Source organism: Rhamphochromis longiceps, linkage group LG12 (genome assembly GCF_057381845.1).
Source record: "Rhamphochromis longiceps isolate RC_006_pf linkage group LG12, R_longiceps_female_GT1.1, whole genome shotgun sequence".
Lineage (NCBI taxonomy): Eukaryota > Metazoa > Chordata > Actinopteri > Cichliformes > Cichlidae > Rhamphochromis > Rhamphochromis longiceps.
The window spans coordinates 4,297,157-4,322,642 of NC_140568.1; the positions used below are offsets into that span (position 1 = coordinate 4,297,157).

The window sequence follows — 25,486 nt, forward strand, 5'->3', positions numbered from 1 at the left end:
ATTTCTTGGCTAGCTTTGAGTTAGCATGCTATCTATACCGTCTGATGTTGTTTTAGCAGGATAATGCAGTTGTTTCTGTGCTGAACACAGTTTGCATTCTATCATCACACTCTTGTTCTTTCATGCAATAAAAAAAATAAAGGTAATGTCGACATCTCCCCTCCTCAAAAGCTCTAAACCACTGCACCATTTCTCTCCTCCCTGCGTAAAAACTGAAATCAGCTGATTTTAGCGCAGGAAGAAAAAGGCATGCTTGTTTGATTTTTTTTCTTTCAATCCTTATGTTTTTGTTTGTTTGTTTGTTTTGTTTTGTTTTTTAAAGACCTAAACACTTTTCTCGGTAAAAACTGTACAGGTGCTACCCAGTCAATGCTTTTATTTTTAAAGGCGTTCCCGGAAGCGGTGGTAGTGATGGCAGCAGCTTTGACTCCGTAGCCGCGTGTCTCGGTGGTGGGATGAGAGAGAGAGAGAGAGCGTGAGTGAGAGACAACAGCGAGGACTGACTGGAGGGGGGAGGAGGAGTCTGTCCCAGCCTGCATCTGGCCCGCTCCCCTCTCTGTCACCCCGGGCCAAACCCGCCCAGCTCCTCTCACTCACTCTCCGCCTGTTTTCCCGCACGGCTCGGCCCGGACACACACACAGAGCACCCACTCACACACGGCGCGAGGACACGGAATGGAGACGGAAGGGAGCCAGAGCAGCCTGTCCACCGCGGACTCCCCGCATGACCCCTGGTAATGGAAGAAAACTTTGTTTTTTAAACTTTCTTTCGCACCTCTGATCACACATACACACACCTCTGAAACAAACCTGCTATCCTGCGAGAGGACTTCCACGCACACGCACAGCTCTCGCGTAAAATCAGAGGTGATTCTCCCTGATCATCCACCTTAAAAAAAAAAAAAAAAAAGCTCCACGGTTAAACTTTCCAGGTCTCAACTTTGTCATTTCTGAGGTGCCGCATTAATTTCACCGGAGGTTTTTAAAAAAGAAACGATGACTGTGTCGCCTAAATAGAAATATTTTCTCTGTTTTTCCGCAGCAAAATGTTCATAGGTGGACTCAGCTGGCAAACAACACAAGGTAAATCTTTTTTTTTTTCCAACACTAGCTCTCCTGAAATGCCACCATGTCGTTAGAAATCCTGGCGTGGATCACAGGGAGCCAAACCAAACTTATTGGAAAAGCTGTGTTTGTTACGGTGTCTGTTGGGATGAACTCAGCTTGTTTTTATTTGTTGTCTCTTTTTTTTAGTTTTGAAGTGGCAAACACGCTCAGGATGAATGCCCCCATTCACATATACCATAGTGGATTCTTATAAGCTCATTAAAGGGGTGGTGGGGAGGTGTTAAATTCTTGAGATTGGAAATGATTTGTGATTTGAATTTTCTTTTGACACGTGAACACGTTTTATGTTTTGTCACTTTTAATCTAAAAATGCAGGAAGTTTGACGAAACAAATCTCAGCAGGCAAATCGCCCCCCTCCCCCCAATCCCATCCCCTTTGGTTAACTTTTTGATATTAAAGTACTTATTGCTTGTTGACCACTTGTTTCCTGTGTCTTCTATCCTGCCTTGTTTGATTCCCAGAGGGTCTGAAGGAGTACTTCTGCAAGTATGGCGAGGTGAAGGAGTGTATGGTGATGCGAGATCCAGTTACTAAGCGCTCGAGGTGAGGGAGCTGTTCCCGGAGCTTGGAAGTTTGTCTGAATTTCTGCGATTTTCTCGCTCCTCGTAATGTGTCATATCAACATGTGTCAGTAATGCCTTCCCTCTCTCTCTCTCCCTCACTCCCCACCTCCCCCCACCCTGATGCCCACAGAGGGTTCGGATTCGTCACCTTTGTCGATCAGGCTGGCGTGGATAAAGTTTTGGCTCAAACCAGGCACGAGTTGGACTCCAAAACAGTGAGTTCTCTGTATTTACTTCCCACCACCGGATAATCCCATTGCTCACTGTTTGATTAGTGGATTTTCCAATAATCCGCTACAGAGGTGTAACATTGCTCCATTTTTGGTGTGTTTACGATCGTTCCACCATGTTGGTGTCGCTCGAGTCTGCCCGCCGCCACACCTTACACATGAACCTGTTCATCTCAAAGATGTTAGCGGAGACACATGGGAGGGGGGAAAAAGTGCTCTTTCTCTCCTCTCTCTCGCTCTCTTTAGACAAACAGGCAAAATGTTACCCAGTGTCAATTTCCATAGAAACAAGGGGGGGGTGGGCTGGACAGGGTTGAATTCACTGCCAATCTTTGATTTGGCCTCTAGGAAGAGGAAAGCAAGACTTTCCTTTCTGCTGTTGGTTTTTTTCCCCTTCTTCTCCTCCTGCCCCCAAGGGGTCGAATTGACCCCGAAAAAAAACTTTCTCAATGAAACGAGAAAATGCAACCTGAAACCATCAAGGTGTGAATGCGGCAGCAATCAGACTCCCGTGAGCTTCCTGTTGATCACGGAAAAACTGTGAATGTAGCCTCGAGAAAGTCGCACATTCAGGCCTTTTTCACCTGTGTGAATTCTAACTTCAAATGTATTAATCGCCTGTGTTGCAGAGTGAGTGTGTGTGTGTGTGTGTGTCTTTGTCAGTAATGAATGTGGGCTGGCCTGGGAACAATGTGGCCCGTTGGTCGCCATAGGGACCGCTGCCCCCGCCTCTCTCCTCAGTGGGAGTGGTAATGGCTGCGGGTTAGTGACTGTTTTGAAATGAGGGAAGCCTATTTCTTCTTTCCCCTCTTTTGTGCTCTGCACGATTCACCTTCTCTGGGAGATAAGTGGAGGTGTTGTAGAAGGAAATGGACGAGGAGAAGATGAAGAAGGGGAAAAAAATGGTTGTTCACTGTAGAAAGTTACAGAAATAAGACATTTCTGTTATTATGACTTCAAAAGTGACATTTTTGGAGGAGTGTGTTGGGGGTGTTTGATACAGAAGTTAAGCTGAATTCAGCTCTTCATAGTTTGTTGGTTTCCCAAGTGCCCGACTGCTATAGTGTCACTTGCAGGCACGACAGCTATGACAAGTAGCACCATCATGGTTGGACGCCACTAACTCACCATGGGGTTTGTTTCCATAGTGACCCCCCCCCCCCTTTCTTCACAGTTGAAGAATGGCTCTGTCACAAAAGAAAGAAGATAACAATGCACATCATTTACAATCATTTCTTGGATACCAGAAATCAGACTGCGCAAACAGTTGCAGGCGCAGAGAGAAGAGGTCATGACACCGACGGTTTATCCTTCAGATAAGCAACTTATTAAATTCATCGCTGGCTCCACCGATAATGATTCCTTGTCTTTAATTTGACACCCCCCCCACTCCACCGCAGCTCGTGCATCAGCGCAGCCTCACGGGCCGTGGAAGGTCCCCTTGTGGCTGGCACTTGGGTGTCGGTGGTGTTTTGGTAGGGGTGCCGTGGCAGCCTGTGTGTGTGTGTGGTGTGGAAAGGGCTCAGTGATCAGCCACAGGGGTTGGATGGTGAGTAGAGTAGCCCTTTTAGACCGCTGCTCACCCTGCCCCCTCTCCCCTCTCTCATGCAGACAGGTTATCCTGTTAGAGAGGGAGAGAGAAAAGTTCTCCAGTGGCAACAGAAAGAATGTGCCATGCTGTGACCGACTGAACCGCTCCAGCACTGGAATTAACGCAGCTTTGCTCGGCCGCGAGGCTGAGGAGCGAATACTGCGCTGCAGAGGAATTTATTGGTACTTATTGTGTTTGAAGGACAGATGCTGTCCGGTTTTGACCAGTGTGCTGCAGCAGGCCTTACTGTGATTTATGCAACTGCTGCTCTGCTAGCTGCCCCTCTGGGTGTCCTCCCGGCTTCCCACTGTCTGTAAAGTTAGTGACGGCCGAAGCAAAAGACACCTTTTGTGGGACAAAGTGTCCATTCAGCTGCAGCTCCAAGGTGCAACTGTGGAGAGTTTTACAACAAAGTCACACAGCCTTTTAGTTCGAGTTGCATTAGGGGTTATCCTACTCCCCCCTCCTGCTTAACCATTTCCATACTGAGATGAGTGGAAAGACTGAGGTGGTGGTGGGGGCAGGATAACCCCGTCTGTGATTACTGTGACTCTCCTAACTAATAGGATTGGAGTCAACAAGCTTGAGTTGTTCCTCTGAGATGTTGAGTGCGGCCCAATCGGTGCGTTGCTTTAAGTGCGTTCCCAGCTCAGGCTGTGACAGGCAGCACACTCGGCCAACTGTTGCATAGCTGGGATGTAGCCGGTCAAAGGGGATTACCCTGATTTCATAAACCTCTCTTGGAATTACGTTCAGCTTCTTCCCTGTTACCTTGAGTCCGGTGAGGTTAGACTCCTCTCTAAACTACACCTCTGAGGCCTCACATGTATTCATGATATTTCTGTCCCATATGTTTATGTTTGTTTGTTTGTTTTTTAAATATAAAAATCTCACGAGTGAATGTTTTTTAAATTAAAGCCGTCCCCCACCCAAAAAAACCCAACAAAACAAATTTTGTTTAGAGTCGTTAATCATTGAGAACAAGATGCCCCAGCCTCATAAAAGTCCAGTCAGTATGTATGTGCATTGGGAATTTCCCAGTAAAGTTCACTTCTTGCATGTAAGGTCAGTTTTTAAGTAAGTAGAAAGAAACGTTCAGCAGGTGAAAGCAAAGCTGGTCTCCTGTGTCACACTCTGAACACCTGAGGCAACGGGATGAGTCCGATAAACACGGCCACTTCATGTGCTTAATGTTCACAATTTCCTCACCACGGATGTGCCGTGTGCTGCCATGTGTTTGATTTTGTGTGTTTGTGTGTGTGTGTGTGTGTGTGTCTTGTTTGTTTGAATGTACACAGGAGTTTTGGACATCGGGAGGGTTGGTGACCGGAGGTGACTATCAGAGTAGTCTAGCCACCATAGAAACTAAACAGTAGACTCTGCATCTGATCCTCCAGTGTTAGCCTATAGTCTTCTCACTCTGCTCTCTAGAAAGAAAGTGAAATAAATAAATAAGAGACAGAAACTTGCGTTGGTGATGTCGACTCTCATTAGAAAACTCTGGTAAATGCACACGGTTTACCATAGAGGCTCTAGCTCTCTACTGTAGTTCAACTCTACCCTCTCATGGTTACGGACTAATCTTAGCGCTGTACTGTCTCACCATCTGTTAGTGTAACAGCAGTACAGTGTGGCGTAGTCTAGTTGTTCTCTAGCTCTATTAGACCGTATAGACTAATATAGAGGTCTCAAATTCCAATTTTGCAGCCTGTCTATGATTGCATCTTCATGGTGTGGTTTGGCTCTCTCTCCAATCTTAACCTTGGTGACATTCGGGGGGTTAGTCCACATCAGTTTGGGTTTTTTTGTTGTTGTTGGTTTTTTGGGGTTGTATTAATCTGAAATGAGTTACTCAGTTAAAAAAAAGCACTTTTATTTTTCTGGAAATAAAGATGACGGACTGCAGGGCAGACCAGCCAGACCACCTAAAGATCACACAGGTCGAATGGTTTCTATTGTTGTCATCGCTTGCGTCACAAGCAGGCCAAAATCGAACGAACAGACTTGGTGTGTCCGCTGTCAGCGCGATGTGATTGACAGCTCTTTGTCTTCCTCTCCTTCCTCGTTTTCTCCCGCTGTCTTTCTGACACACTTGACCTCCGTCTCCGGCTCTCCTTCCTCGCCGAGGTGAGGTGTGTTTGTGATTGTGGTGTCCGTGTGAGATTCCAGGAGATCACATGTCACATGGTGGTGACGAGAGAGGCCTGGGGTTCGCCGGACATTCCCAGGCATTCCACCTGCGCGAGCACGCTCACACACACACACACACACACACACACACACACACACACACACACACACACACACACACACACACACACGCGCGCACATGCACGGAAATTTACACGATCGATCAAGCCAGAGATGCATGTGCCTGCACCACACAGGCAAATCCATGCAAAATAAAAAAAACACAAACTAGTAGCACACCCTCGCACACGCTGCACACTCACTGACAATGTGTGGCTTAAGCAGAAGAATGTAGAGCACGCACTCGCTTCGATTCAGTCGGCCTTTTCAGGCAGAGTTTTTTCCCGTTTTGTCTTGGTTGATGGAAAATGATCAACAATTTGTAAGTACTTTATTAAGAGACGCTCGCTGGAGTCTGGTACAGATTATTATACACTTGATCGTGCTGGAGGTGTGGCCAAAATAAGACGCAATCACTACATCAGTGTTGATACACGTAAACACGCACACTGGCATCACACACCTGGAAGACTCGACGCTTGAGTGGCCAAAGTCTGCATTCGGATTTCTGATTTAAAGAGAAATCTGTAGATTTTTCGTTGTGGTGTCGTCACGTTTTCTAGTACAGCGAGGCCCAAGTTTGATGTGAAAAACAGGTTTTTTAGACATCAGTGTTGTGTGGTATTAGTGAACACGTGCGCTAGGCATGACAGGATAACCTGGATGTGTTGTACCTTCTCTGCTGACTTGCTAAAGAATGAAAGATGAGGGTCTGATATCAGAATACACCAGGGCAAGGCGGCGGGTTATAGCAGCGCATCACTAACCAGGTCCTCTTTTCTCTATATCCTTTGTTTTAGATCGATCCAAAGGTCGCATTTCCTCGCAGAGCCCAGCCCAAGGTGAGTCGAGCGGCCTCCTCGCGCTTGTCCAGCGTCGAGTGTTTTCTGTCACGTATCTGGGACAGTGCCTCATAATGCTGATGTGAGCACAGGTTAACAAAACCTTTTAGACCCTCACCTGAATGTCGGTGTTACATTTCAAAGCAATGATGTTCATGTAAGTCAAATCAGAGCCAAGCGGAGCCTTATAATAATGAACAAAACAACTGTTTTCCTTTTGTTTGATGTACAATTTGTAGCTGTGCTTTGACAAATAGCTGGAATTTCAGTTTTACTGATCTTTTTCTTTTTAAAAATTTGCATTTACTGTTGTACTCCAAAGTCCCACCCTGACTTAAGTTGGTGTCCAGCGCTGTTCGAATGATTAGTCTAATTAATCAGTTAGTCGAAGTATATAAAATGAGTCGGCAATTCTGGCAATCAATTAGTTGTTTTAGGTCTTTAAAAAAAAAAGGACCCAAAATTTGACGAGTCCAATCTCTGAATGTTTGATGGCTCAGTTTAGTAAAAAAAAAAAGTGGTTTTCCTTTTGGACTGCTGGGACAGATTAAAAACCGCAACAACACTGCCCATGTTTGTATTTTAGTGAGTCATTTGTAGTGTTATAGTTACAGAAATTGAACATTGAACAACAGTTTATTCTTTTGGTTTTCTCTCACTGACTGCTAAGAATAAATTTTATATATTCACTAATGGAAAGCCAGCAATACGTCATACAGCATCACTCACTCACTTCGCTCACTGGCATCAGACAAACTGCGAGGAAGTGAAACAAAAAAGCCCAAATAAATAATAACAGGTGTCCAATGCTTCCTGTGCACACGATTGGAGGAACGCAGGAAGTCCTGCTTTTTATTAAAAGATTTTGTGAATTGCTGGTCAGCGAATAACACACGAGAAGCCGAATCCTTAGCATGTGAATCTTTTAAAATCAGGGCTTTTTATTGTTTTGTTTTTTTTAAATCTTCACAGCTTGAGGACATCAAACTTAGAGGAGCAAAGTCATTCACAGCCTTTAAAACAGAGTGTTGCATTCTTGCTTAGTGTCATTACGGCTAGTCAGTCAGACACTTTCACATGTGGCCTGTGCTCTTGTAAAACCTGGCAGCAGTTTGTATTGTGTACTTAAACGGCCTAAAGAAAACGTGTGGATGATAATTCTACCATTACACTTAATGACTTCATATGATCAGCTTTAGTGACACAGCTTTATAATCAAATGTAGCTCTCACTGAACTCCATGTGCATGCATTTCTAATGAAACTGGTTCATGAGTGCTGCCCTTTCTTTCCTCCTTCTTTTGTCCAGTTGGTCACTCGAACCAAGAAAATCTTTGTGGGAGGCCTGTCGGTGAACACGACTATCGAGGACGTCAAGCAGTACTTTGACCAGTTTGGGAAGGTGAGTGGTGGGTCCACGCGGTTTGGAATGAAACCAGCCAGTCCTTACGGACTTGCATAAGTTTGCCGGTGCAGAAACAAATCAGCAGCTCAGAAAAGCCGTAGTACCACATCCCACAAGCTCGGCAGGTTCAGATTCACAGCACATTCTCGGAGAAAAACTTCACTTTGAATCAAGCGACTTGACTGGGAGTGAAGGAGTTACTGGGGAGGAGGGCGAGAAAAAAAGGCTCGACGAGGACAGAAAAAAATAACGAGGCTAGGAGGCTCTGGGAGCAGCAGGCGAAGTTTAGGGGGACTGGAAGACGGAGCGAGGGGTGGGGGGGGAGTGGAGGAGGAGGTTGTGTGAGGAAGGGGGAGAAAAGTTTTGTAGTGAGTGTGTGGTGATGGAGAGGAAGGAGGAGGGATTATCAGAATCTGAATTAATCTGATGTAACAGCTGCTCCTACCCACAACCCCCTCCTGGCCCGTTACCGTGGTGACCCGGCTTGTCCATTGTCCCCAAGTAATTCTGCGGGTAAGGGGGTTTTGTTCTGCGGGAGGAGGGATGAGGCGGCGTTAGCATAAGTGTGTTGGTTGTGGAGAGTGGGGGGGGGGGGGTCCAACTCACGAGTTTGGGAGCAATAAATAGAAGTTGAGTTGTTGTAAAAAAGCTTGTAAACTTGGCGCTCTTCCTTCAGTTTCTTACGTCGGTGTTTTTAAAAATTAGGTTTGAAAACTTTTTTTTTTAAAGATGTTTTGTGTTTTGCAAGATTCTGAAAGGCGTGGGGGCCGAAAAATAGACCGTGGGCTGACAAAGGCATCGTCAAGGGAGGGAGGGCCTTACTGAGGGAGGTTTGCAGAGGGGTAAGAGAGGGAACTGGGTCAAAATGGGGTATGTGTGAGTGCTGATCGGTGGTGGTGGCGGGGGGGGGACCATTATACTGCTGTATAAAGCTGGGCAAATATTTTGCTAGTTTGTTCTGAAGTTATCTGCATACTGGTGGTTTCTGGATTAATTACAATCCAGTGTGTCTTCTGATATGAAACTGACCGCATGTAATACGTGTGGTTTACATTCACACACTCAGTTCTTTCAGTTTTTCGGGGATCTTGTGCAAAGTTATCATTCAGACTTTTTTGTCCAGCAGATTTCAGTCTGCACCTCAAGCCCTTTAAAATGTTTTAAAAGCAAAGATGCAAAGACTCGGTCTGAGGTGCTGCGTTTCTGACCGCGCGTTGCTTCATTTCCAGTGCCGAAAGGTTTGGCCTCGAGTTCCTCTGTTGCTCCCTCCTCAATCATAGCGTCTAGATGAATTTTTGCCGAGAGATATATCCAGGGATGGACGGTGAAATGCAGGCTTCAGCCATCCATGGAAGTTCCTGATTAGACTGCCTCACTGGACCTTTTGTGTCCCGTCCTGGTGAGGACAAAGGAGTGCGGAGAGGGATGGGCAGGGGATAACAGGGAAGATGAGAGGTGGGGGGGAAGGATGAGGGGGAATATTGTTTGGCAGTACTCTGTGAAAATGCTCAGTGTTTGAAATATTGTGCAGTTAATTCTGTTCCCGCCATTAAATATTGTTTTGATCTTCTTCATAGCATCCCAAAGGCCGACATATGCGGTTTGAGCCCACGTCGGGTTTCTGTTTGCTTTAGTCTGATCATCAATCACTTGCGCCAGTCTGCACGCCGACCCTTTCCTCTGCTTGACTTTGTAGTAACTTTGGGCCGTTTCTCCCACTGGTGTCCAGAATAAAGGCTGGTTTTTTGTTTTTTTTTTTGTGCAGAGATGGAGACTTGTAGGCAGTGAGTAAATGTCAGGCTGGAAGTAAGCAGTGACTTGAGAGGCACACTGACACTCCTCACTCACCTTTGACCTTTCTGTAGGCAAATTGCCCTTGTGGGTTCTCACACACACATACACAGACACTGGGCAAGGACTGACACTCCAATGTCACTATGACAAATTACTCTGTGGACTGTCTCCAGTAAACTTATTATAGACCGAGAGCACAGATTTACTTACCAAATGTTTTTGTGGAGCTCTGAAGTATAAACATGTCAGAAGAGACTAAAAGCGAGAGAAATAAAAGCAGAGACTGAGCTAAAGAGTAGGTCAACTTTGACAAAAGAAGCTGTGTGTGTGTGTGTGTGTGTGTGTGTGTGTGTGTGTGTGTGTGTGTGTGTGTGTGTGTGTGTGTGTGTGTGTGTGTGTGTGTGTGTGTGTGTGTGTCGAACAGACACCTGTGTCTTTGCTCTATAAAGGGAGGCCGGGCCAGAGGGAGAGGTCAAAGGGAGAAGAGGAGGAGGAATTATGGCTGACTGTGCCAACAAACAAAGCCTCCAGGCCTCTTTGTTCTCCCTCTCCCTCTCCCTTTGTCTCCTCTTTTTCCTCCCTTTCCACTTTGACCCACTCTTTTTTCCTTTTTTCCCCTTTCTCCCTCTTACAGGACTCTCTGTGCTCTCTTTCACCACATCTCCACCTGTCGCTATTCCTCTCACTATCAGCTCTCCCCTCTCATCGAGTCGCCACCTGCCCGATGGATTCACCTTTCTGCTTGTGACTCGCTACTTTTTCGTGTGTGTGTGTGTGTCAGTGTTTCTCTCTTTGCAGTGCTCTTTGTGTCATTGGCACTCTCCCATCATTCATAAGGCATATTTGATGTTGGGCTTGAACTTTCCTTTCTTTTCCCCCCTTTTTTTTCTTATAAGGACTTTTTGTACAGTTGCCATGGTTATATCAAACTCTGGAGGGGGTCAGAGGGTGGGTGGTTTATTAGCTCTCTGTAAGAAGGAGCTAACGCAGCTTCCAACTTTTTGTATCGCCTGTTATGTACGTGAGCTTGTTGTGGAGTTTTTCAACATATCTTCCTGTTTTTGCCCCCTCGGCCTCCTCTTTGTAACCTGTCGCTCGTCTGCAGCCCTCCCTCTGCCTCCCCCCTCCCCTCCTCCCGCTTTCTGTCCATCTGTTGCTGAGCCTCCCTGCAGAACTTGAGAAGGGCTGAGGTCAGGCAATATGCCGCGTGGTGAGAGAGAGAGAGAGAGAGAGCTCTGAGTAAAAAACTGTGTTGTTTGTCTCCCCTCAGGTCGACGATGCCATGCTCATGTTCGACAAGACCACCAACAGACACAGAGGTGAGATGGACTGACCCCGCCTTCCCTCAACTCTTCCTCGTTTTTTTCCTCTACTGTTCCCCCACCCATTTCTGGTTGTCTATTGATCCCTCTCCAACCCCTCCACACCCCCCATCGTCCTCCTTCCTGTGGGCTGAGCTGCAAGGAGACGAACGGGGCTAGTCTAATTAGCCAGTCCGTTAATCGGGATCAGGATAAAGCCTCCTTAAGCACCTCCTCCCCACCCTGGGATTGATCGATTATGACAGCCTACCAGCTTTGCCCGGGCCTTCTGGCCAGGAAGGGAGGGAGGGAAGGAAGGATGAGTGCAGAAAAAGGAGCATTGAAAGAAGGAGGGGGGCAATGTGTTAAGCGGCTATTACACCACTAATTACTCCACACTATTTAGCTGTACTACTGTACAGAAAGGCCTATTGTCTAGTTCCAGCGTGTTGTGTGAATTATTACGATCTACTGTTTTTTAACTTACAAACTTGCCTTCTGCTCGTCAGGATTCGGCTTTGTAACATTTGAGAATGAAGACGTGGTGGAGAAAGTGTGCGAGATCCACTTCCACGAGATCAACAATAAAATGGTACGAGGGCTCGATTTGCCACTCTTGCATCAGCACAACATAGAAACTAAGGTGTGATCATTCTCCTCTCTTCTGGAAAACAGGTGGAGTGCAAGAAAGCGCAGCCCAAGGAGGTGATGTCCCCCACCGGCTCGGCCAGGGGGCGCTCTCGGGTGATGCCGTATGGGATGGACGCCTTCATGCTGGGCATCGGTATGCTGGGTAAGTTGGCATCGATCAGGACAGGAAGGATGTGGCGGCGCACATGAACCCAACGGTAACTGCTCCAGCATTAAAGGCCCAGCTTCCTCAAAGGTCACGCGGCGCCTCGCTGGGAGAAGGCTGACCACTGCAGCCGGCTGCTCGCTTCAGCTTATAACTCTCCCCCAAGCAGCTCATAAAAGCTGTGACCTCTGTGGCGCTTTAATACATGTGTTAACTTTACATATTAAAGCTTGAATACCACACTTGTGTACAGTTTAGAAAGTCACAGGGGGTACAGTAAAGGAGCGCAATAACGTGGCTGAAATACACTTATATTTATGCAACCAAATAGCACCTTTTAATCCCTTCTTTTAAAAACTGTTTCCTCTGATTTGTAGCACCTGTAGTCACGTTTTTGTGGACTGGAGCTAAAGCCAGCATCCCTGTAACTTCACCAGCTGGGGTGGATCCTCACACAGCTAAAGACAATATTTTCCAGTGGTTTTTCCAGTCGATCCTTGGGTTGTAAAATGAGTGAAATGGCCCTTTGAAAAAAAAGGTCTCAAATAGGGCTGAACGATTATGGAAAATAATCTAATTGCGATTTTTTGCCCCAATATTGCGATTGCAATGCGATATGCGATTATTTTTTAAGGTATTTGTCTTCTGTATTATTAAACAAAGACAAGCAATACATCATATAGTATGGCCAATACTATATTACATTAATTTTAAACTGTTCTTTCCTGGAAGACAGACCTCTGTTATGATGACATGAGGTGATGCATGAATTGATGACTGACATTTTTATTTAACTTCTTCAATCACAACAGTATATTTGAACATACACAATAGTTTATTTTTAGCTTACAAACATCTGAGCATAAAGTGCTGACAAGGAACCCTGGTGTAAACATTAAAATGAAAGTCAGTACAATGTGCAGATTGCAGAAATATACATAAAAAAAAATCAGTGGCTTTACCACACTCAGTTTTTCGACATCTGTGAACTACTAGACAGTCATTCAATTAAAAAATAATATTAAATAAATAAAACTAATAAATAAAAAATACACACATCTTACTGATCTCTGCAGTCAGTAACATTACACATAAAGTGCAAACATAATAGCAATTGTATAAACACACACACAAACACGCCTTTAAAGTTTAAAGGCGTGAAATTGGACGGTCTAGTTCTGATTAGCGTCACCGCTGTCTCGGTGGAGTTTAATAAACTCGGCCGTCTGCTTCTTGCTATCTAAAATATAACCAGACACTGGTGTAAATTCTCGACTGTCTCATACTTCTGTTTAATAAGTTTTCTGTTTGACGTTTAGTCAGCTGTGTGAAAACCAAGGAGGAACCCACCCGGGGGATTAATAAAGTTTTATTTTATCTAATCTAATAACTTTAATCTCAGCCAAACCGATTTACTCACGAACAAACAAAACACTGAAAAAAGCCCAACAATAACATTTTTAGGTTGTCTAAGTGACTTATATATCACGTTTAACCCGAGCAGCGAAACTCCGCGGTGATCTGAAAATGATGTGCCGGGAGTTGTGCCGTTCTCGGCCGCATCAGTAACCCTCGAGCTCCCGGCTAGCTGTCGAGCTGGTGGGTAGCAGACGCCTCTGAAAACGTCGAAGCACTTTTGCAAATATGGGATATCTTGATAAACCGAGCAGATATTTGATGTTTACACAACTACTTTCTCGCCTGAAAATATTTTAAAAGTTTATTTTGTGACCCAGAAAGATTAGTATGAGTAATTTTAAAACTTAGTAGCGGCCGCCATTGCTGGAAACTGGAGTTTGGCTGGGCCGCGCTATGAATTCTGGGATATGGTAGTAATTTGGACAGCCTTCGGCGCGTCGCTGTGACGTAATCGGTCTACAAATGCGGCCTCAGGAGGATGCAGCCCATGAATTGTATAATATAATCGCAGTATAATCGCAGCCTTTGCGGTTAGAAAATTGCACTTGATCATGTCGCGATATTATCGCAAATGCGATATATCGTTCAGCCCTAGTCTCAAACCTCCATTACTGTGAACATTATCCTCTACAATACACCCTTTACCCTTGTACTGACAACCACGCTGGTGCTACCACCTGCTGTTCAATCTGAGAACTACTTTCTTCAGTTTCAGTTCTTTAATTATCCAGTGCATAGAAAGGATTTGGTGGCAAATTCTTTCTCTGAGGTGAGGATTTAAAAAAATGTTTACATTACTTTTGTTATCCTGTTGCGCTAATGCTGGGTAACATTATTGTTATTCCCCTGAATGTTCTCCTGAGGTAGGTTCTTCAGGTGTCAGCTTGCATTACAAAGAAATTCCCTGAGTAATGAGCACCGCTGAGAGTGTAAGTGAAGACAATGACAGAAATCCGCCCAGTCCCGTCCTTGCGAGGAAATCCAGATCACAGGTGTAGGATATCACACACCTGCATGTCACGGATTGTACAAAGCTTCACTGTTAGGGGGCAGCAAAACAGCACACACGCATGCATTCCTGTTTATCTATTTCGTGTTCAGTATTTCACCACATGTGTAATTGTCCTCACTCGGGATACATCCCATGTACGCCTCAGTTCGCATATTAACGCCAGTTTTCTTCCCACAGGTTATCCAGGCTTTCAGACTGCCACCTACACCAGTCGGAGCTATGCTGGCATCACTCCTGGATACACCTACCAGTTTCCTGGTAATCGCAATATACTTTATGCTCCTTGTACCCTAAGGACTATTCTTTTTAAAATCCTATTTCTGGGAATAAAGATACAGCCATCTTTAGTCGATGTGCATCCTTTGGAAGTGCCTGGTGCCCACTAAAACGACTCTTTCTAAGACTGTGGCTCAGGGTCATGTTTAATAAAACAAAGAATGGACACATCAGGTAAATAATCCGAAATGATTTGCACAGTTTGCTCCCAGCAGCCTTCTGCTGGAGGGAATTTCACACAAAGGTCCCAGTTTGTGTGAAATCGCACGTTCCACAGGATGTATTGAATAATGAGGTGGAGTGTTGTGTCAGTGAGTCAACTGAATGAAGTCAGTAGCTGGAGTAGTGTCACGTTGAACAGCCAGTAGACACACTGTCACAAATACAAACATGTTTCCATGGAAGCATATAAAACACAGTGAGTGCAAATGGCTGCTTGTAAATATCAGGGAGTGGAATTGCATCTGCTTTGCTTGAGTGTGTGTGTGCATGCATGCTAGCATGACATTGAACTTTAGTGATGTGGAAACGATTCCAGTAAAAGAAAATGCGACGCTTTCTTCTGAATGATTTGAAATGATCAGCCTGGACGACCAAACTGTAACTCTTGCTCTATTGTTTTGCTGTCTCAGCAGGATGACTGTGTGTCATTTAACTCCACTTCTTAGACTGTAAAACATCTTTCCGTCCTTTAAGTACACGCACCTGCCCTGTGCGTGTACTTCCTCTCACCTGTGATTTGCCCCTCCCCTTGGCTTTGTGTGTGTTGTCCTTGCTGGCAGTGGTGGTGTGTGTCTCAACAGCACTCTGATGTTTCTGTTTTAGAGTTCCACTTAGAGAGGACTCCCCTTCTGACTTCACCCCACCCCCCTGAGCTCACAGGTCAGTCAGTCCCTCCTCTGGACTTTACAAGCAGCACGTTGTCAGTCTGCTACACGCCCACAATAGCACCAACACATGATCACTCTTTGGTTTGCATGTTTGTGTTTGTCGGTCCTCCTTGGTTTCTAGCTGTAGGCTGATTGCTGACAGTAATGGGGGAAGAAGTAGGTGTTTGGTTTAAAGGGCTCCTCTGGTGACCTCAATGGACCCTGTTTTAAGTTAAATGATCCTAGAATCTGCAGTTCTTTATTGAAAGTTGTTAGCTTCCTTTTACATCTAACATTTGCTCTATCATATGTTTTAACTTAATCTTTTCTTCTCTGCCTTTTTTAGCCATTCCTCTCACGGCATATGGACCAATGGCAGCTGCGGCAGCAGCGGCAGTAGTCAGAGGTACCAAATGACATTAAACACAACATCCATCATCTGGTCAAAATACTATTCTCACCATCCTCAGCTGCACTTATCATCAATTTGAAAAAATATCAGCAATCAAATTATTATCAAGTTTTAGTCTAAACTGCAAGTGTCAGTGTGGGCATAAGTGGTGAATCACCTGATTGTTAATGCTAATCAATGAACCGTGCTGCTAGTGTGTCTAAAAATGAGATTTTTCTCATCCAGTGTGAGACAGAGAAATTACTTTCTCTCCCTGCAGGTTAGAAGATTTACATTTTAATCTGTGTTAAGTCCTCTTCATTAATCCAACCTCTGCTCGCTTAACTTTGGCACTAAAATGATAGTTGAGACAGGTTGATGTCTCCGTTATTGTGACGTCATTATTTTTTACTTTCAGGCTCCACCCCGTCTCGTTCTGCTGGATTTTTAGGTACAAGCAGCCCAGGTCCAATGGCAGACCTTTATGGAACAGCCAGTCAGGAATCGGCCGTCAGCAGTTACCTCAGCGCTGCAAGCCCTGCACCAAGCACTGGATTCAGCCATAGTCTGGGGGTAAGTTACTGTTGCCATTAATTATGTGTTCCAGTTTTTGATTTGAGTCGTGTCTGACCCTTAGTATCACTAAAGCTGTAACTTCTGTCTGTTACATCAAGTCTGTTGGTCCTCATTAAAAAAAAAAAAAAAAAAAAAATCACATTTAAGCTAATTTCCCGGTGAAGGCAGGTAGCATCTGCAACGCTTACTTTAACACTGGTACATCACTGCATTATCCTACAGTTTGTCTTCTAATATTTTAATTATCATAATAATTTAGGCTGAGATATTATGTAAAAGGTCAATATCACACTCTTGTCTGTCCATTAAATACAGAAACTGTATATAGAAGATGGGCATAGCATCCGTGTCTAAAAACCGGTTCATCTGACTGATTTATTGTTGGCCAATATTAGCTATTTGCTAATTTATCTGTATCTGCATTTATAATGGCTGATAAATGAGTTGTGTGGTTGCATAGTCTGGCCACCAGAGAGAAATGCAAATTTCCTTTATGTAATACGCATTTGGGACCCCACAAATACAACAACCAGCTGATCCAAGAAGAGTCGGGCAGGGCGCATAACAAATGCTAGGTTATTCTGTTTGGGTTTTGTGTATCCAAGAGGGAGAAAATGGTCTCTACATCCTGATATAAGTGGCACAGTGGTTAGCGGTTAGCTGTTGCCACACAGCAAGAAATCCACAACAAAAATAACATCTTGATATCGGTCTTAAAAGTCCAATATTGGCCCCGCTCTACTGAAGTCAATGTGCAAGTGCCTTAAATCCACATTCCCAGTAAAAGCAAGCGGGGCATGACTCCTGTGTCACTTTAGTGTATATTTTGCTTTTGCTGTAAGTTAATTTAGTGAATTATGATCAGGGTCAGAAACGAGTGTAAAGCAGGCTCCACTCATTAACTAATGATTTGCGATTGACAACCTTTTACCCAAAGCTAAGTCTGTCATGGCTAAAAGGTTCATCTTGAGGCTTAAAAGTGGTACTAATGAGTGACATCATGGATGCTGCTTCCATCTTTTGTATACAGTCTATAAGGCTGTATATATCACCATGCTAGCTTAGCTTGAGACTGGAAACAGTACTTCTAAACAGCAATTCACATTAAAAATGTTATTTTTTTTTATACAAAAGTGTTTTTTAAACCGTTTTCATTGAAGCAATCAAAAATAGTTTAGACATGCTGGTTAGCGATGGTGGTTTCTGGTTTTAGTCTTTGTGCTAAGCTAACTGTGGGAATTGCTTCCTGTTGAATGGACAGATGCAGGAGTGGTATTATCTGATCTTATTTGCCATTGCAAGAATGCAAATAAGTGCTTTTCTTAAAATGTTGAGTGATTAAATGAACTTGTTGAGTGAACATCACAAGAATAAACATTAGAAGCAGATTCAGCAACTCTACAATTTGGTGTTTAAAAAAAATTAATCTGGCCCTCATTTAACAGCTTATTTTGGTGTGTGTACATTTCCAACTCCAGTTATTACCACCTTTAGCCCAAGATGGCAAAAGTAGTCAGCGTAGCTCTTAGGCTATATGAAATCATACTGACCTTGCATGCTTGCTCCCACAGGGCCCTTTGATTGCCACGGCCTTCACTAACGGGTATCACTGAGAGTGTGAGTCAGTCCTCCTGCTAGCTGTCATCCTTTAAGTGTAACACATACGAGTGCTTCGTGCTGCCTAACCTGTGAGTAATCCCGCCGGTTTGTGTGTCAGTGCAGAGCTGTAGACTGAGAGCTGGAAGGAGTTGAAGCTGCTTTGGAGCTGATCTGGCCTGTCTCTGTCCAGTCCACGTCTCCGGCTGGGGTGGCCTAACCTGTAGCCAACCTGCCCTGGTGTCAGCTACATCCAGTTGACTCTACAGACACCACACTAAACTCCACCACAATTTTTTTTTTTTTTTGGGGGGGGGACTTAAAAGAAAAAAAAAAAAACCTTCTCAAAAAGAGCAAAAACGTTTATCACTACATGTAATAGCAACACATTCAGATGCTGTATTTCTTTGTGTTTTTCCTCTGATATGTTTTTGTGATGGCTGTGTTATTTCATGATCTGTTTTGGCTGTGATTCATTGGTTCCTTTGACCTCTTTAATCTGATCTCTCTGAGATGGGAGGAGTTTAATCTCCAGGTGATGGCTGTTTGAAGGTCAGGAGATGTAAAATGTACTGGAAAGCTGTATATTTGTCACTAGTTCATACTGAATTTTAACATTGGGGATTAATACTTTTTCTCAAATGTGTCACAAAGTGTATATCTTGGTAGTTTTTTTTTTGTTTTGTTTTTTAACAATGACTCGTTACTAATAATGGTCAGACGACAAAGGTCATTAGTCTCTGTTACGTAATAGGCCTTCATGAGGTGTACAATTTTGTAAAATTTTGTAAATACGGCTGGTTAGCGGGTGAGAGGGTTCTGCAAAATTTGCGTCAGGGAGGCGGGAGCGTTTTGGCGAAATGGTACGATCTCTTTTATCAATCTTGACTGATAGTTTCACATGAAGGTCGAGAACATTTCAGTTTGTCTGTCTGTTACTGTATTTCTCTCCAGGCGTTTATAAATGATGCGTCACGTGAGTCTTACGACATTGAGGAGCAGCGTCAGAGTTTTACTTGAGCGGGTGAGGGGCTGCGTACTGAGCGACACTTGCTACTGTTCGGAGACGAGGGGTGTGGAAGCACTCCTGTTGGGAGAGGAAAAACACGACTTCTTACTTTATCATATTGTTGTTTTAACTGTGATTTTTAAATACGTGATGATTGTGAGGGCAAATGAAGGACTGTTACGATGGAGCAGTCGTGCACAGTTTGCGTTCTGACTGATTTCCTCTGCAAGATGAGTTGATATTCGTGTGTCATTTGGTCTTATTCACATTGGTTTCCAATGTGCCATGTTTTGTTTTGTTTTGTTTTTGTTGTTGTTGTTTTTTTTTTGGGGGGGGGGTACCTCTGCTGCAAATGTGAAATTTTAATCTGACCCTTTTTTTAAATTATTATTATTATTACATTAACATTGATATAAAAGTGTGGGTGGTTGAACCTTTTAGAAAGGTGGGGTCTTATTAACTCTTGTTTACCTGTCATACCCACCCCACAGCCATCCATCGCTGCATATCCACTGGAGGTCACAGACTGTAGCAATGTGACTTATTTCTTTTGTTTTGTTTTTAGACCAAAACACTTATTTTCAGAGCTACTAGGATTTTGCACTGGCCGGACACGATAAAATAAAAAAGCACTCCCCATCTACAAAATACCAGGTTTTTAAACATTTTGATACACTCGCTCTGTCTGCTGCGAGCTACCATGGTATTTCAAACTCTGATGCTGATTTCACTGCATTATAACAATCTTGTCAACACTGTAACATTTTCTGATTTTCATTTTTCTCGTGTTTATTCCTTTGGAGGAAAGCAAAACTTTTTAACTTTTATTCCTAATAAATTATTTTAAAACATTCCACTTTTTTGTGTCCTGTTTGAGTTTTTCTTGATTTCCTACACAGACTTGCTTTTTTTCATTTAAAACTACTATTTCTAAGGAAAATGATCTTGTATTTCTAGCTCCATTTATTGGCTTGATTTGGCACAAATACATGACAGCAGATGGCCTTTGCTGAGTAAAATTAGTGCGTCTTAACATTTGTCCAGAATTATCATTTGTAATAAACTTCAGTACAAAACAATAAGTAAAAATAAGCCTTTTATAAAATTACTCAATTTTTAAAAAACAAACAAACCCCAATGTTATGTGTAATTCTAGTTTCTTTACTATGATATGCTCTAAAGGAGAACCAGCTTTACTCCACGTTGCTTTAAATTTGCACAAAATCCATAAAAACAGCATTGTGCAAAAGTCTTGAGCCACACATTTCTTTATATGTTATTAGGAATGTAAGAATTAGATGCAGTGATGTATTGAAATGTGCAAACATAAAAGGAACAAAAGTACATAAACGGAGTTTGTAGGATCCCAACAAGCTTAAAAATGAATATTTGGTATGACTACCTTTATTCTTCAACACAGTCTAAACTATCTGAGGCAGATGTCTTCTAATTTCTTGAAGTAGTCTTCAGGAATAGTTGTCCAGGCTTCTTGGAGGACATTCAAAGCTCTTCTGCTGTTTGTTCTGTTCTCTGTCAAGACAATCCCACGCTGCTTCAATAATGTTGAGGTCCGGGCTCTGAGAAGGAGAATCCATCAGTGACAAGAATTTTATCCTCCACTTAACCACTTTCCGCTGAATTTTTTAAGGACACACTGCACACCATGCTGAGATATACCCAAGCTTTTTGGGAATCACCTTGTTGGTGAAAATACTATTTTATAACTCAAACTGTGTTGTATTTGGCATTTTTCGTAGACTTGACTAAAGAAATTATGTATTTTTTTAACCTGGCGTCTAGTAACAAAGAAGCTGTTCGTGTAGAAAGAACACTGGTTCATCCCTTGAGAAAGGTGCCTTTTCTGTGTTTGGACGATTGCTGGGTCAGTGGTAAGTGGGTTACAAAAGCATTCCTTCGACAATGGTCAGGTACAAGGACTAGACTGAAAAAGTAGCCAATGTCCAAATAAACCTTGAGAAAACCTGGGGAAAAGATCATCTTAAGAAGGTCTGGAAACAAAATGTAAAGAAATGAGGGTTGGCTCAAGGCTTTAGCACAGTGCTATTTTTATTATTGCTTTAAATGTGCATTTCATTGCCATCAATAATAATAAATTACATTTAACACATTCCTATGAATGTAATAGGCTACTAGATAAATTAGTTGAAATATATATGTATTGTTTTAAGTCTGTTTTCCTTGTTGAGCTTTTTTATTTCATGCCTGTACACGATACATGAGCAGTAGGGGATGGAGCACAGAGGCATGCAGAGTTTTAATGTGTTTATTAAAAATTAATGTTTTATTTATGTATCCATTATGTGTTCCTTTTTTGATATACTCTCTCTCTGACCGCATTAACGTATACCATCTGGGTTCTGAGTATGGGGGTACATGAGGTTGGAGGAAAAAGGGTAGGGTGGACCTTTTTGTGTCATATTTTGCTCTGTCACTTTTGAGACTAAGCTGATGGTACCTTCTCTTCCTTTTTTCACTTCCTCCTTTTATATAGGCGATAATAAATAATTGATTACAAAAAAAAAATGCATGATTACAAGTCTGAAGTAAAACATTATAAATGTATCTGCTCAGGCTTCTTGCCTCTGTTCCTCTGCATCTCTCTCATAATCTCTGCTGGCTGATTTCTATCTTCCATCATCGCTGCTCCACTGCCTCCCCTCCCCTGCTTCCACCTCCAGCCTCCCAGTGTCTCCCAGTGTCTCAGTGCTGTTGTTTCGCCTCTCTGCTTTCTACTGTCTCGGCGGGTGTTGAAGCCAGTCATGAACACCAAGCCCTCGCTGGATGGGAGCTCTGACTTTGTGAAGAACGAGGAGGCTCGGGAGACTCCCCCTATGAGGAGCTACCTCTGGCTCACCATGTTCACCTGTTTCTGTCCTGCGTGGCCCATCAATATTGTGGCGCTGGTTTTCTCTGTCCTGGTAAGTTGCTCGAAGCTGGAAATGTGAGGTTTCTGAATCCTGTCTTTTTTTAGTTTAATGAATAGCTGTGGGTTAGAATGCGTAATGTTTTTAAGAGGTATGCTGGCATTAAAAAAACAAAAACAAAAAAACAAATAAATGTAAAAAAAAATCAAAGCATATGTTATCCTGCATAAATGCATATTTTATAGGTAAAAGTACCACTGCTGGGAAAAACTCTACAGACCACGTGGGGTGATTGCAATAGTTATTAAATATGGAGCAAACATAAGTCAAGTGAGAAATTTGCATCTTTACTGTGTAAAGTTATTCCAACCCACTTAACGTTTCTGAGTGGCCTAACATTAACGCTTCTGCTGATGTTTGCTAAGATCAAATATACCTCCTGTTTCTTTCCAAGCATCCAACCACACCCTGGACTGCTTACAGTAATGCTCCATACAACGATGCTATCAGACCAGCATGTGGATAAAGCTCAGGAAAGAACATCCATTACCAGCCAGGGTGGCACAAAGTTGAACAAAGTTGAAGAATAGATAGCAAAGATGCATTTAGACTGATGTCAAGTCTTTGAGTTGTCAGATGAGACGGCGTGAGTGCCAACAGCAGCTGCTGCATTGCTGTAGCCGTGAGTAATAAGATGAGGCATGCAGGCTTAGCAACGTGTGGTTACCACTGCTTAGGACATTGGCTACAATACAAATATGAATTAGAGACAACATGAGAGGCAGGTGCAGATGTAACGCACAAATAATCATTTCCTAAATGTTCGGTGCAGATTCCCATGAAAGCCACGTGCTGTGTGTCACTATGAGGATTATTATTATTGGGAAAGTGGAACTAGTCTTTTCCTCACAGCACATTTGCCCACAAAACATTACACACACAGTGTGAGCATGTACGGTAATGTCCGTAATTGTCCCAAAGGCCCAGAAGAGCTATACCCACGAGGACTATGATGGCTCCAGACAGCTGGGTCGGAAAGCTCTCCACTTGGGGATTGCCTCGTTTGTCATCGGTGCTGTCATCATCACTGCGTACATCATTATACACTTTACCACGGTATGAATGCACCAGATATAAGAGGTGTATAAAAAAGAAAGAGCAAGACATTTCAGCAATCTGTTTTTTTTTCCATTACAGCATGGGGTGTGACCTCTTGAGGGGAAAGAGGAGATGGAAGAGGCGAAAAGGTGGAACTGTTACGGCGAGATGAGCACCATGTGGTGGAAAGGAGCTCTGTTTGGCTTCTGTCATCAGCAGCTTTGGAGGTTTTTAAAAGATCTGGTGGACCTAATTTTAATGTACCGTACATCCTGGCTGAAGCTATTATGTAAATGATATTGCAATTGCATTTTCACAGGCTATGTGAATGTAAGGTAAAAGAGGAGCCTTTGCTGTACTACCAGTGAGCAGGGTTTTTTTTAACTAAAGGGCTAAATTATGAACCGCTATCAGATAACATCTGCTTGATAACATAAACAGAAAACATCTTATTGTTTGAAGAAGCCACTGATAATTCTTAACTTGTGTTTGCAATCTTACTGTACATGATGTGAGCTGACAAATACAACATTAAACGTTTTGTTCACAAAAAATGGCCAATTACACAAAATAGAAATGACACAATATTCATATTTCCTGTCATGCAGAATAAAAACGAGTTTAGAAGTGCTGATGGCAAAGCTTAAACCTATACCAAAATGTATATTTCAAACAGGGACTCAACTCATGTGATCTCCTTACAATCAATAGTATGATTATGATCTGGCGACAATATTGCCACACTATAGTAGGTTAATTTCACAATACTCAGTCCACTTTGCCTTTTGGCCTCATTTCACCTTCTTTGACACCTGCTGCAAGCTGTTGACTACGTGTATGAGTAGTTGTAATCTGAGAGGTTACATTAACGCTATTACAGGGCTAAAAATACAGCATGCAATTTTTACAGTTTAATCACTGTGCTAATTAAAAAGAAAATAAAAGTCTAATCACCAGCTTATAGTAGTGAAACTGCTGGCACATTGCCGTGAACCCAGAAGTATCTTAATGAAGAGGTTTTCATTGTGATCTGTGTTAACCTCTGATTTTGGCATTTTCCATCGGCAGAACCTCATAAAACATGAGTGCCATGCTTCTCGGCTGATCGTAACCTCTGTACAGCACTGGAAGAAGGTCATCTCGACTTGGTTTTCCCTTTGAAGTCCCTTTTCCAAATCCATATAAATCCCCAAGAGAGAAAAGAAGGAACTACATCTCTAATTGTAAACCTTGGCTGGTGAAAATGAACCATAGCTAAAATCTTTTGAATGATTTTGATTTTTGTGCTTTGGACCAAGTTTCCAATGCTGCAACACTGGAAAGTAATCTGTTTGCACATGAAGCACTGAAATTTTATAGAGAATATCCCTGGAAATACAATAAGCTGCTGATTTTTTTTTCTCCAACACAGTCTAAAATAAAAATGACCACTGTGGAAACGACTGCTAATGTTAATGCTTTTGTTTAAGATTTTCTTTTTGAATCTTAAAACTGTAACATTGTGACCCACTGAATTTTATTTCAAATAAAATGTCAGGATGTTTAAATGTATTATGCTACATTTGGATTCTTTTCAAAACATCTATCAAATATTCATTTTTTGGAATTGCATTAAAAACAGGACATCATATTGCTTCAGGGAACAAACTGATACACGTTAAAATGCATGCTGTCAATTGTATTTACATGTACAGTAGTTCTCTCTCTGCTAATCCAGACAGAAAAAAAGAGATGAATTTTATTAAAAACTGATGACCCTGTGTTGTTTTTATTTTGAGTGCATACAGTAACACCCGGATATATGGATTACATGAAACTGGAGAGGTGTGAGAATGTCTCAGAAGAATCAGATGTGAGTGCTGAGCTGCAGAAACCTATGGATCTGTGATCGTAACACAGAAAAGCTGGCAGTACGTCAGTAAAGAACAGGCGATAATTCTTTTATTTAGCAGGGATAATGCACATTAATTAACATGAGCACTTAGATCCATCATTTAAAAATTCGATATTTAACCATATAAATAATTTTAATCTCCACTTCCTGGCAGGATGTTAGCAGTTATAAACATGCAAATTAACAAAATTTGACTCTATTTACAATTTTTTTCCTGTATAACTAAATCCAGAATTAAATTTTAAATCCTTTTCGCCACATATAAGGTATTGAATCATTAGAACCCATCTTTACTGTATCACTCCAAAAGAACAATTTGCCCCAAGACTGTGGGCTTACCTGTGGCTCCTATGGGTATTTAAAAGTAGACTGGGAGGCAGAGCCTTCAGTTTCCAGCCTCCTGGTCTGTGGAATCAGCTCCCACTTTGGATTCAGGAGACAAACACCCTCTCTACTTTTAAGATTGGCTTAAAACTTTCCTTTTTGATAAAGTTTAGAGTTAGGGCTGGATCAGGTGACTCTGAACCCTCTCAGTTACGTTGCAATTGCCCAAGGCTGCTG

General features: G+C 42.8%; 2 protein-coding genes across 4 annotated transcripts; both read left to right on the forward strand.

Moving 5' to 3' along the window:
- The first annotated feature begins 493 nt into the window (after positions 1-493).
- Positions 494-19,904, forward strand: msi1b (musashi RNA binding protein 1b). 3 transcript variants are annotated; one of them, XM_085424415.1, is made up of 15 exons: positions 496-734; positions 1,043-1,083; positions 1,591-1,672; positions 1,823-1,907; positions 6,564-6,605; positions 7,914-8,006; positions 11,074-11,122; positions 11,614-11,696; positions 11,780-11,897; positions 14,509-14,589; positions 15,433-15,489; positions 15,823-15,882; positions 16,286-16,440; positions 18,015-18,060; positions 18,166-19,904. In XM_085424415.1, exons 1-14 carry the CDS (start codon positions 676-678, stop codon positions 18,054-18,056), a joined length of 1,047 nt encoding a protein of 348 aa, XP_085280541.1. In that variant the 5' UTR covers positions 496-675; the 3' UTR covers positions 18,057-18,060; positions 18,166-19,904. The 3 variants fall into 3 exon arrangements, with proteins under 3 accessions (XP_085280542.1, XP_085280541.1, XP_085280540.1); XM_085424414.1 differs by having other exon boundaries at positions 497-734; positions 18,161-19,904; XM_085424416.1 differs by lacking the exon at positions 15,433-15,489 and having other exon boundaries at positions 494-734; positions 18,161-19,904.
- Positions 19,905-21,683: 1,779 nt separating this feature from the next.
- LOC146656620 (transmembrane protein 233-like) lies at positions 21,684-24,538 on the forward strand. The gene is made up of 3 exons (XM_085426811.1): positions 21,684-21,987; positions 22,915-23,049; positions 23,131-24,538. The coding sequence occupies exons 1-3, from the start codon at positions 21,829-21,831 to the stop codon at positions 23,140-23,142; spliced, it is 306 nt and encodes a 101-aa protein (XP_085282937.1). The 5' UTR covers positions 21,684-21,828; the 3' UTR covers positions 23,143-24,538.
- Positions 24,539-25,486: the final 948 nt, after the last annotated feature.

Bases quoted from the DNA above. Each gene is read 5' to 3' on its own strand.
- msi1b (XM_085424415.1), top strand. From the start codon at position 676: ATGGAGACGGAAGGGAGCCAGAGCAGCCTGTCCACCGCGGACTCCCCG. The intron at 1,908-6,563 runs GTGAGTTCTCTG...CCTTTGTTTTAG, and splicing joins ACGAGTTGGACTCCAAAACA to ATCGATCCAAAGGTCGCATT. The intron at 8,007-11,073 runs GTGAGTGGTGGG...GTCTCCCCTCAG, and splicing joins ACTTTGACCAGTTTGGGAAG to GTCGACGATGCCATGCTCAT.
- LOC146656620 (XM_085426811.1), top strand. From the start codon at position 21,829: ATGAACACCAAGCCCTCGCTGGATGGGAGCTCTGACTTTGTGAAGAAC. The intron at 21,988-22,914 runs GTAAGTTGCTCG...ATTGTCCCAAAG, and splicing joins CGCTGGTTTTCTCTGTCCTG to GCCCAGAAGAGCTATACCCA.